This window comes from Syngnathus scovelli, chromosome 16, assembly GCF_024217435.2.
Source record: "Syngnathus scovelli strain Florida chromosome 16, RoL_Ssco_1.2, whole genome shotgun sequence".
NCBI lineage: Eukaryota > Metazoa > Chordata > Actinopteri > Syngnathiformes > Syngnathidae > Syngnathus > Syngnathus scovelli.
This window is the reverse complement of record NC_090862.1, coordinates 8010060-8022308: the sequence shown is the minus strand read 5'-3', so window position 1 is coordinate 8022308 and position 12249 is coordinate 8010060. Positions and strand designations below refer to the sequence as shown.

At 46.6% G+C, this 12249-nt stretch overlaps 2 protein-coding genes and 1 non-coding gene across 4 annotated transcripts; 1 reads left to right on the top strand and 2 right to left on the bottom strand.

Annotated features, from left to right (window-relative positions):
- Nucleotides 1-2855: 2855 nt before the first annotated feature.
- Nucleotides 2856-7515, top strand: gsg1l (gsg1-like). Of its 2 annotated transcripts, XM_049745022.2 has the most exons (5): nucleotides 2858-3400; nucleotides 4747-4794; nucleotides 5510-5662; nucleotides 6655-6766; nucleotides 6980-7515. In XM_049745022.2, the coding sequence occupies exons 1-5, from the start codon at nucleotides 3112-3114 to the stop codon at nucleotides 7314-7316; spliced, it is 939 nt and encodes a 312-aa protein (XP_049600979.1). In that variant the 5' UTR covers nucleotides 2858-3111; the 3' UTR covers nucleotides 7317-7515. The 2 variants fall into 2 exon arrangements, with proteins under 2 accessions (XP_049600980.1, XP_049600979.1); XM_049745023.2 differs by lacking the exon at nucleotides 5510-5662 and having other exon boundaries at nucleotides 2856-3400.
- trnar-ccg (transfer RNA arginine (anticodon CCG)) lies at nucleotides 6798-6870 on the bottom strand. The gene has a single exon. It is a non-coding gene; the product is annotated as a tRNA-Arg (tRNA).
- A 3079-nt stretch (nucleotides 7516-10594) lies between the features above and the next one.
- hoatz (HOATZ cilia and flagella associated protein) lies at nucleotides 10595-11320 on the bottom strand. Its single transcript, XM_049744483.1, has one exon. It carries the CDS (start codon nucleotides 11274-11276, stop codon nucleotides 10827-10829), a length of 450 nt encoding a protein of 149 aa, XP_049600440.1. The 5' UTR covers nucleotides 11277-11320; the 3' UTR covers nucleotides 10595-10826.
- Between the last annotated feature and the right edge of the window lie 929 nt (nucleotides 11321-12249).

Here is a 12249-nt window from a genome sequence, read left to right as displayed (position 1 = left end):
TGAGTCGGGCTGAGCCAATCTGAGAATCTCTCACGTGAACAGAGGAGCGTGTCAGGTGTGCAAGTCAAGGCAAATGGCCTCCCGTGATTCACGGGCCTGCAGCGGCAGCGCCGACCGCTCACATCTCACACATTTCAGTGTCAACGGGGTCGCAGGATCGATAATGAATTTCATGCCTTCACGCCCCACCCCTGCTCACCAAATATCCTCGCCGTCTTTCTTCTTGATGTGGGACTTGACGCTGCTTCTGTCAGCTGTGGCCTGGTTTTCCTTAGAAATGAACGCAGGTGCTGGAGATCAAATGTGACCCGTCAGGGGTCTTGGACCCGCGTCACACTTTCAGCTAAGCGCCACTTTAATGAAACACCTCGGCCGAAGGAATGGTGACATACTCACACGTTATTTAGGAGCTCAGCACCAGAGGTAGCAAAAGTAGATTTCAAGCGAGACATTCGAGGCAGGTTTGGGATTACAAGACAAAAGTTTAAGAAAATAGGACTGGTTAGTGGTTTCAAACCTGGGTTAGGGTTTAAAACCAGGGTTTCAATTTGGAGTGAGGGTTTGTTTCAAAGTATGGTTTCAAGACAGGGTCAGATGATTCAAACCTGTGTTTACGTTTCAAAAGCTGATGAAATTTTGTTGCGTTTCCTAACGGAACTTTCCGGATCTCTGAGGACCTTTTTATCCTTGACATCTTGAGCTCCATCAGTTTGTCCTTCCTGTTGACAGACGGCTCGCGAGCCATCGTCGCCATCGCCGAGGCGTCTGTGAACGCGTCTGTTAAATGTCAGCGGGACAGGGAACACCGCCGGCGCCACACTAATGAGCCACCTTATTGTTTGTCTCGACTTCACGCTGACGTCCCGTCATCTTGTCCTTCGGCCATTTTAGCGCCGCCGCACGATTTTGCCGTTTTCCCCGCCGATCTATGAAGGGAGCGGCAGCGTAAGGTTGGAAGGTGACCTCAGTATGCTGTCGTTGACGATATATATTTTTGCCACGTTGAGGTGATTGCATCATTTCTCCCGGTTTCATTTTCTGCCTCGGGAACGAGTCAGCACGCTTCCATCAGACCCGTGGCCAGCCAACACTGGAAAAAAAAAAAGGTTGACACACGAGGGGACGGCCTTCAGCTTTGCGTATATCACAGTCAGCAAGAATCTAAAATAAAAATATGCTTGCTGTCCCGAAAGACGATGACAGCTCGGGTTGTTGGGGGACGGAAGACTGGCACCTTTGGGGAACTGTCCGTTTAGCCGTTTGAATGCAGCACACGTGGGATGATTTGGACGATTCGAATCAGTCTTAGAATCACAACTCGATTCACACAGCGTTTCAAATTGGATTCAGATACAGATAGAGTTGTGACAGTGCGAATAGGAAGCAGCTAAACAGAAGTTGCAACGGAGAGTCAGTCAAGTCTCGTTCGTGGGGAGCTCATCAATGTCGTCTTTTGGATTCTGTCAACACTTCATCAAGCAACTCGTGTGTCTGTGTGTTTGTTTAGTTGTGTGTGTGTGTGTGTGTGAGTGTGTGTGTCATTGATCTAAAGCACATCGCTGTCCTAATTTGATGAATTCTGCCCCCGCTGGCCTTGGGCGGACTAATTTGAAACAAGGTGAGTGGAGGAAGAGAAGAGGAAGAGGAGGAAGAGGAGGACATGCTTGCCCTCCTCAAGGACGCCAAAAGCGTGGCAACGTTCCCGCCTTCTTTTCTACACACACACACACACAAAAATCCCGTCCTCAAGAGATGACCAAAATGCCGGGAAAACGCAAACATTCATTTAGTTTGCATAAGTATTAAGACACCCTCTCGAAAGGAAACATGGTGAAAACATGGGCGTTTGGGGAAAAATATTGGGACACGTATACTGTGTGCAAAAACTAAATATGTTTCCGTGTGTGTGCGTGCGCTCGTGTGTGGGTCCACTCAGTGGTTCAACGTGAAGCTATTGACCAAATGTCACTGAAATAAAGTACACACCAATACAATCCACTAAAACTAAATTACTTTATTTACTTAATTATCCACCTATAGGCTGCTCATTAGGCCCTTTAATTAATATTTCAACATACTCGGAATAGCACAATGTATCACTTTAAGATGCGCTTCGAGCATTTTGGGAGGCATGGCATACAGCAGACTTCTTGCATCTGACTTATTTTTTTATGTGCTCTTCGGAGATGTGTCTACCAAATTTAATTTTGCGGAATGTTTTGTTATTTGACATGCTAGTAGTTAATATCATTTAGCATGTGTTTAGAATTATGTCTGTATGTCAACCGGTGGTCCGCGGCCCTCTAGTGGTCTGTGGATGTATTGCAGGTGGACGGCGAAATTGGAAACGGAAAATAATTGCAAGAGTTTTTAAAAATAAAATTGATTTATTATTTAGACTTGATTTATTTTCCAGCTAATTTTGCGAATCATTACCCATTCAAATTATGTCAAATGTAGCTGAGATTCGCAAAATAAACATACAGATGCAAATAAATAGCCATCCTCCTTTGGTGCAAAACAAAATAATATTCTGCTAAAGCAGTAGTCCCCGAGTTGCTTCGTGGTAATAATGATGGTCCATTGGACAAAACCAGTTGAAAACCCCTGGCGTATGTGAACTCACATGCACGCGCACGCACGCACACATTCAAGAGGCCTTGGATGGGCTATGGGGGGGAGCAGTAAAATGTCAGCTGATGGATTTTCATTTGGGAGGGGGTGTCAAGGCCTCGTCACCTGTGACTTCCACTCCCACCAGCCCACCTCTACGAGCTGATGATCGAGCACCAGCTTTTGCAGAGAGACAGGGTGAGAGAGGGAGGGGGGGTAGAGGGAGGAGGGGGGGGGGGGGGGAGAGAGAGAGACGCCAGTGCGCGTGACTGAGGCGCGCCAAAAAGTCCGCTCACAAGCTGCGGAGACGTGCATGGAGGAAACAAGTCCTATCTTCACTCCTCAGTCTTCACCTGCGCGGAGCGGAGCGGACACTGGGGGCCTAAAGAAGACAGGTGGCGTCAACTAAGCGAAGGAGCGCGCGGTTCCCTGCCCCGTGCGCCATGCCGCCTGCACTCCCCGCCGCCTGACGCGCCCTCAGCCGCCGCGGCCGCGACCATGAAGACGACGCGCAAGTGTCGCGCTCTTCTGTCGGTGGGCCTGAACCTGGTCGCGCTGCTGTTCTCCACCACGGCCTTCATCACCACGTACTGGTGCGAGGGCACACAGCGGGTACCCAAGCCCAACTGCAGCGCGCAGCGGCGCCACAACTGCATCGACTACGGCGTCAACGAGACGGACCAGAGCAAGGTGCATTACAGCTGGGAGACCGGTGACGACCGCTTCCTCTTCAGACGCTTCCACACCGGAATCTGGTACTCGTGCGAGGAGAACATCCACGAGGCAGGTGGGTAGGTGCGGGGCAGCGCATAAGAGTCGCGAAAGTTTGCGCGTGCGCGTTGTCAGCAATTACAAACTTTAGCGTGTGACGTCATCTCAGTTAAACTTATCACGACTCTGATGCGTTCAATGAGCCTGGGAGGTGCGGCAAAAAAAGTTCTATCTCGTATTCACCAGACTCTTTTCGACAGGAAAATCATAGTTAAGTGACTCAACGGCGCCTCTGCTGCAATAACTGCGCTGCCTTTCGTCTGGCCACCCTTTTCATTGAAATTCAACTGTTGTGCTTTTGTCAGTCGTAACGGAGCATCTGCGCGAGCCCTCGGCTATAACTCGTCTCAAAAGTGCTGACTGAAGAAAGATTTCCGCTTACATCCAATCAACTTTCCTTTTTTTCTTTATTTGAAAGCATTAAAATTGACATTTTGTCATCCGCTATAAAAAGCATGTGATTGTTTTTTTATTTTTATTTTTTATGTCCATTTGGGGCGCCCGCAGCTCACATTCAGTAAAGTGCAAACGATCAAAGTGGAGAGTCACTCACTGGGTTGGATGATAGGATGTCCACCAACGTGTCCACTTCATGCCTTGCCACCTCCTCCGTGCGCCGCCATGGACTCACCAATGATTCACTGCACGATTAAGAAGAAAAATGTCACAGGCTGAAAAAAACATTTAACTTGAAACTCATTTACCAATGATGAACGTTGCCGTTTTGCTAAATCACATGCATCAGCACATACTTTGAATCAGACCAAGATGGCCCCGGGGAGCTTCGCAAACGAGCTGCACGAGTTCAGTTAGGATGTGAGCATCGATCGGCCGGCTAATATTTCTTTCTAACGACGCTCTTCTCCAATTAGTCGCACGGCGTTCAACACTTATCACGTTTGCTCTTTGACACACTTGATTAGTTTAGTTATTCAATTTGGGGCGGTTCAAATAAACTGACCTCCTATAGGTGAAAGGTCAAAGGCTTGATTTTCACACTGATGGCTGAATAGCATTCCGGCAATTAGCCAAGCCACTGAGCACGACAATGGCGTTTTAATATTTCTCTTTTGGGCCCTGTTAGCGACGCGAGCGCATCAACTTGCGGATGAAGCTTGATTACATTTTAGATTCACGTCACTAATCAGCCGCCTTTCATTTGTATAGCGGCAACGACATCCAGCTCACCTGTTTGTTTTCTTTTCTGTCTCATGTTAACCTTGAGATGATGAAAGGCTGGGAAAACACAAACACGTCGGGGTACTTTTATCATACATGCTTCGATTCTCCCAGCAGCCGCTCTCACCTCGTCCTTCTTTGCCTTGATCCGCCTTGGCGATGTGTCTTTTTTGTGCATCGCAGGTGAGAAGTGCCGCAGCTTCATTGACCTGGCCCCTGCCTCGGAAAGAGGTGAGTAATGACGCCCATTACGCCGCCTCGCCTGCTCCGGGAAATCACAAAGCAGAAAATGGATGGAGAGTCGGAGGCCATGCGGAGGGACATCGTACAGACACAGATGTGCTCTTTGCGTCGTCTGTTTTACAGCGCAGCATCCTCACGCATGTGACCGCTTCAACTTTGACCTCAGCTAGCACGGTCACTTTTTTAACGTATGTCACATTCGACTTGGAGGAAATCAATGGAGTCGTTGCGCTTCGAGCAGCTGTCGCGCCGTAATCCTCCCGATGGTGGCGGGAGATCAATGAAGATTGGTCACAAGTCCCGAATGCTGTCATGGGAGGGGCGCTTAGGGGTTAACAGCATCTGCTACCTGCTGCCCATGTTCTTCTGTCTGAATCTAAATTGATTCATATTTGTCTTTCTCACACATGCACACAAAGTGTGAGCGTCAACGGCAAAAGGGAGCAGGCGGGATTGCGACTCGGCCTGATCTCGAAGGGAGCAGATAATCTTTTGAAATTGCATCGTGAGTGTCTTGATGGCACAGTTTGAGACTTGTCGTGCGTGGAGGAGGGAGGGGGAGGGAAAAAAAAAGACCAAGAGTATGACGGAGATTCCCTCTCAACTCAAAAGTTTTGAGATGTATCCCTCTTTTTTTGCATGAATTTCTTTTCCCGTACTCCTTTTGCCGTGCACGCGACGAGTTGTGCGTTTGTCAATTCAGGCGTGCTGTGGCTGTCGGTGGTGTCGGAGGTTCTGTACATCCTGTTGCTGGTGGTGGGCTTCAGCCTCATGTGCTTGGAGCTTTTCCACTCCAGCAACGTCATCGACGGACTCAAGCTCAACGCCTTTGCCGCCGTCTTCACCGTGCTGTCCGGTGAGCTCCAAAAGTTTCACTCGATGACATGATGACGCTTGCTAACCAACTAAGCAAGAGGTTATCGGAGGTTATCCTCCGTGTTGGTGCGGCAGGGATTGGAGATGTCTTAAAGCTCTTACACAACGGCGCGTGCGCGTGTGCGTGTTTGTACGACCTTACACAAGACGCTGTCGTCGCCAAGACGCCATGTTGCATTCCAAGTCCTTCCTCTTCTTTGCATCACCATGTCTTCCCTTGAGTCTGAGTTTCACATTGCACCGAGGAATCATCTCTTGCTTGGTCGGTCGCCATGGCTGAGCACATCGGTATCCGAATATCTCGCAAAGCATAACACAGACGCCATAAATAAATGTAGTTAGCGAACCACTAATTAGTCTCTTACGTTGAGCTGACGTCACAGGATGCCACCTGCGCCCGCGCATCATAATGTGACGCACGTTTCCTAGAAAGCCGAACGGCTGCGTTGTCAAGGTCGGAGAGGAATGATACTCTCTTTATGGCCTGCTGTAAATCTCACACACTTGTTATTTACCACACGTGCACACACATGCACGCACGCACGCACGCACGCACACACACACACACACACACACACACACACACACACAGACACACACGTGGCACGTGGTGGCGTTTGATGGAGTGTTAAGATGTTGACTGATGATTGGGTCCACACGTGAAATTGATCCGGCGGCCCCGACGGGCGGCTCGCATGGATCAATGGGCGCTGTATGATGACTAATTAGCATAGTTATAGCTGCGCTGATTGACGACAGCTGAGCCGAGCTGCTCAGTGATGCCGGACATTTTTCTTCACGCTCGGTGTGCCCCGTTATCGGCGTGTGCCTTTGCTACCTGACACTTACTTGACTAATTCTGCCACTATCAAAACGTAAGAAATTTGTTTAGCAGTGCCGTTAGCTAGGTTGACCAAAGATGATGCTTCAGAGTTTTCCAAGTGTAAGTCTTCACTTGTGTGTGTGAGTCAGGTCTTCTTGGAATGGTGGCCCACATGATGTACACACAAGTGTTCCAGATCACTGTCAGTCTGGGTCCTGAAGACTGGAGGCCTCACAGTTGGGATTACGGATGGTCTTTCTGGTGAGTTAAAGTAATGATGAAGGTGAACACACGACCCAGGTGGGACTCGAACCCACAATCGCCAGCTCCGGAGGCTGATGCCTTGTCCATTAGGCCACTGGGTCCACATAGAACAAGTGGAAAACATTCCAGAAAACAACTTTATAGAGCAGCTGAGTGGAGATTGTGAGTGGAAGCTTCCAGAACTTACTAGCTAACTTTGTGTTCCATTAGCATGGCGTGGGGCTCCTTCACATGCTGCATGGCTGCCTCGGTCACCACGCTCAACTCCTACACCAAGACAGTCATCGAATTCCGCCACAAGCGCAAACTCTTCGAGCAGGGTCTCCGCGAGGAGCAGAACTTCCTGGACCAGGAGGCCTTCCACTACTTTCGAGAGCGCTCCCTGCAGTCCATCTCGGGCACGCTGGACGTCTACCCGGGCCCCGGGGGCATCCCTGGGGGTATCTCCGGTCCCTCACCGGATCAGACGGCAGGTCGGACCAATATGAGGACCGCCTCCATTGACTTGGGCGAGAACACGGACTCGCTGGGGGAGGAGCAGTGCTGAAGGAGAGGCAGAACCTGGACCCGGTTCTGATACTACAATATGAATGTGTAGCCGCCTTGAGTAAGAAAAGACTTGACTAGACAAACGGCAATAGCAATGACTTGACAGACTTGAATTGTACATTGTTGATACAAAATATGACGTAGCATAATATACGTGTATATACTGCAAGCATCAATACACCGTGTGAGATCCTGAAGATTATGGACTTTGTTTCATTTTTTTCCCTGAGCACATTTTAACACGTTGTGGAGATAAAAGCAAACCAAAATCAACAATCTCTCGTCAATTAACATTCGGTTAGATTAGTTTTGAGGTTTCTACGTTTATTCTTCTGGGCACTTCATTTTTTGTTGTTGTTTTTTTTAAGCCGCAGAAAAACGTAGCTTGACACCTGACCACAAAATCCGCGCGTGGTGCAGAGGAAACGTTTACGGCTTCTGTCGTAAAGAACGAGCGGAGAGTGCCACTAAAAGCATAATTCAATTTCCCCTCAGACTTGTAAAAATCAAGCGAAAACAACGATGAGACAAATGAATGCAAATGAGCAGCACCGAGCACAAAAAGTGAACACTGTGTGTGCGTGCGTGTGTGAACTTGAGTGTGTTACGTAAAGCTGGCAGATTGTAAACAGCCTGGATTAAATTGCCTCTGACATTTCGGGAGGATTTAATAATCCCGAGATAACTGTAAAATCCTCCATGTGACTTTTCCTCCCCCTTCTTCGTTTATGACAGCTCATCAATACCTTAAAAGAATTTTGAATTTATCGAACATAACTTACATGTATCTTTGATGTGGTAAATTTTGTGATAAGCAGATGAAATTTAGGCCATTTCTGAAACCTGAATTTGGCACCCCAATCCTGCTTAAAACTGTAAACTGACACCTGAAACTTGATTTCTGTCTTGAAATGCAAACCGGATCTTCCAACCGTTATTTGTTCTGCGAATCGCTAACGCTGTCTTGAAACCCAAATTTGAAACTCTGCGCATGTAAGTCGTCTGCAATACATAACTCGTCTGCCAAAGTGAACTTTTTATTTCTCTTTAAATGAAAATTCTGTCACTCACTTTGGTGTGTGTGTGGAGGTCTCGAGTCATTCAGCTCACTTCTCATCTCCAAAGCAAACTTTGAGTGGACTCAACTTAATGGTCTTTTTTTTGGTTCTGCTTTCCGCTGCGGGGCTCTCAGCGCCGTCCCAGCGCTCTCGTTACCATGATGCAAGCGGAGGCAAGCGCTTTACGACTCTGATAAAAAGTGCAACAAACGGAAGAGTGAACAGAAGCCGAACCCCAGACAGCAGTTTCACCGGTCCGTGTGAAATTGGGTCGACAAGTCTTTTATTAAAGTCTCTAGCGCCCCCTGAAAAGTTGAGAAGAAGAAAGATTCCCAACGCCCGTTTTACAGCTCCACACTAAATTGGGTGGACGGGAAATGACACACAAAAAAGGGTGAAAATCGTATGACTCAAAAGTGAAAGGAAGTCAGCCATTTTGGAATATTTTCTTAAATAGGAAGGAAGACGGCCATTTTGGTTTAAAGTGGACATTTCTGGGCTAATTTTCATAAAAGGGTTAAAACAACAACAAAATGGCGACAACTTGGCGAGACTTGGACATTTCGCTAACAAAGGTCACGTCTAAGTCGTCTGTGTGCGCCACAACACTTGTTCTTGGAAAGCCGCTTTTTACAAGGCGGTCATCAAAGTGCTCAATATGTTGCTTTTACTGCAGCTGCTTATTTTTTGTTGTCTTGTGTCACCTTGATTTGTGGCGACAGTCTTTACAAGCGCTCAATGATTTTTTTTCCGTTATGACATTCAAGACCAATTCATTCATACGAGTGGAGGAAGTAGGAACCCAACCTTGCCTTCTAACTCTAAATTAAAACAATAATATGTATTTCAAATTCTAGAGATGCACTCGAATCCTAATTACAAAATATTAAATTGAGCTTTGGGAAAATTCAGAGCAAGATTCTTCCATCACATTAAAACTGTCCGAATATTCATAACACTCTATAATTTAGGGAGTTTGGGATTATTACTACCATGTTGCATCATTATAAAATATTCCCTTCATTTGATTGTATTAATTACCCTCATTTGAGCATGACTTCATCAATTAATGATCAATACTTGCAGATAAGATAAACTCAGCACTTAATTAAAATGAATAGAAGAGGTTCATTACGAGATTATCAGAAGGATTTCTTCGTAGCATTTATTTTCCCCAGAGTGCAGGCAGAAGAAGTTATGAACTTTATGAACTGTGGCTATCGTATTCAGTGGCGTTGGTGGCGCTATTTGAAATGAAAATGCTCCCCTCCTGTGGTCAACTCGCAACATTACAAAATCTTTGGCGGCTCTAGTCATACTCGCAATCAAATTTACATTTAACAGCTTAAGCCAGGCTTGAAACACCAACTTGAAAAAAACATCTCACCTCTGTCCCGACATTGTCGTCTTCCCGCCTTTGCTGGGAGGTTGCTGAGTCAACTTCAAGACATACTTTTGGAGACGGTGCCTTTCACACAACAAAAACATGGGAAAACGAGTTATTACTGAGGCTAACATCATGCATAGATGAAATTTTGCGTAAAATTACCTTAGCATGAAATCTATATCAGTTCGCTTCATTTTGGTAAGCCCAGCAGCGTTTTTTCTTACTTCCCACAAACAGTTTAAAGGTTCAACATTCTGAAATGAAAACTAAGAAACCACAGCATTCTGTATAAGCCAACTGGTCGTTTATACGTAACGTCACAAAAGCGTGTTGGAGGAATTCGGGGCTTATTTGGACTTTTTTTTCCCGCCCACTTGAGTGTCTCCTCATCTGTAGAATTAGCCAGCCCTTGGAAAACGGCTCAAATGCTTTGCTTCAGAACTTTCCTCATGCCAACTTTGGGTGGCAGATAAGTCAAGGCTTGAAAACGTTAAATCAGTCGGGAAGCCCGATGAGCTCGAATCAACAGTCAAGTCACTCGTGTCTTATCCTATTATGGCAACAAGTGAAAAGTCGTGCAGCCAGGCTCATGCCAGCAACACAAGCACTCCTCGAAAATGGACTACAAGTGGAATCTACTAATGACTATGAACACAATATTAAAGTTTTAAAACTACTTTGAACAAGCAAGAAATCACATTTAAATACCAACGTCATATGAACCATGGGCTTATGAAGAAAATGTTTATTAATGCCATAAATCAAGTATAAAGGTTCCTTCTCAAATTCAGTCTTTGCAGCCAGACAGGTTAGCGTGTGTTTTTTTTTTTTTTTGTTTTTTTTTTTTGTTAAACATTTCATTCAGACTTCAACTCAACTCAATGATTGTTGTATGGTGGGTCAACGACCTCCAGGTATTATGGACTAGGGATAAGTGGTGCATTCAGTATTCTGGCGCACACAGGGCCTCGAGTTCTTCCAATTAAATTGTGTTGGTGGTGCGTTCAGGATCTCATTGCTGTGTTTTTCTTGTAGACTTTATGGTGAGTTTAAGGTACGCGGTTCAATCCAGTTGCCTGACCATCTCCTCTTCCATGTTCAACTCGTTCGTCTTGTCTTTGGGCGCCTTGTCGCGGGGCGCTTTGGGTTTAAAGGCCGCAGAGAGTAGCTCCTTCCGGATCCTCTGCTCTCTCTGGCGCCGAAGTAGAGCAAGTGTCTCCTTCCTCTGGGCCGCCATGGCCATGTAGCGCTGCCGCTCATCCTCCCGTTGCTGCGCGGCGTCCTGGTTGGGCGGATCTGCGCGGCGTGGCTCCGTGTGACCACTTCGCTCCGGCCGAGACACGGGCAACCTCTGCGGGATGTCCGCCGCCACCAGTCGAGACTCGAGCGGCGTCGGCATGCACAGGGAGCTCCAGAGCTTCCGGGCGTGGGTCACGTCCTCCGGGGAGGAGCCCCTAAACACGGTCAGGATTTCGTTGGAAACGTCGTGGTCGGGCTCCGGAGTAGCCGACATGACAGTGGCAACTTTATCGCTGTCCGGGGTGCTGTTTGAGTTGGTCGTTGTAGCAACGACAAAGAACCCGGATGAAGACGACCCCGTCTTTTTTTTTTTTTTTTTTTTTTTTTTTTTTTTACGTCGCAAAGTTACTTTTTGTTCTCGAGTTAAAGTGCTAAATAGCAAATAGGCGACGTTGCTTGCTTGGGAGAAACATTTTGTATTTTAAAAGAAAAACCTCCAACAGCAACAATGTTGATTACAATGGTTGTCATAGGAACGACAAATTCGTGAAAAACTTTTGGCTTCACGGTTCAGGCAAAATTCTAAAACCTTTGGCCCACCTATTTCCTAAAATTGGTAAATTAAAAATTATTCAGTTTTTATCAAAGTCAAAAAAGCCAATGTCTGCTTTATTGTCAATTTCTTCACATGTCAAGACACACAAAGAGATCGAAATTACGTTTCCCACTATCCCACGGTGACAAGACATATCACACAATATACATACAAGTAAACAGCACAAAAAGTAAAAACAAGAAGGCACAAACAATGAACAAATAAGAGCGATGAATAAATAATAAATAGATAAATAGATAAATAGATAAATAGATAAATAGATAAATAGATAAGAGGAGCAAAAATGGAGCAAGTGTGCATACAGCAGACAGTCAGAATATAGCACAAAAGTACAGGACGTTATGCAGCCGAGGGTGGAGGGGGGAGAGAGTTCAGGATCCTAACAGCCTGGAGTATGAAGCTGTTGGTGAGTCTGGAGGTGCGGGAGCGCAGGCTTCTGTACCTCTTCCCAGAGGGCAGAAGATCAAACAAAGAGTGAGCGGGGTGACTCACATCACACACAATCGTGGTCGCCTTGCGGGTGAGATGGGAGGTGTAAATGTCCTTCAGGGAGGGGAGTGAAGCACCAATGAATCTTACCATCTGTGTTCACTATGCGCTGCAGGGCCTTCAAGTTCTGTTCAGTGCAGCT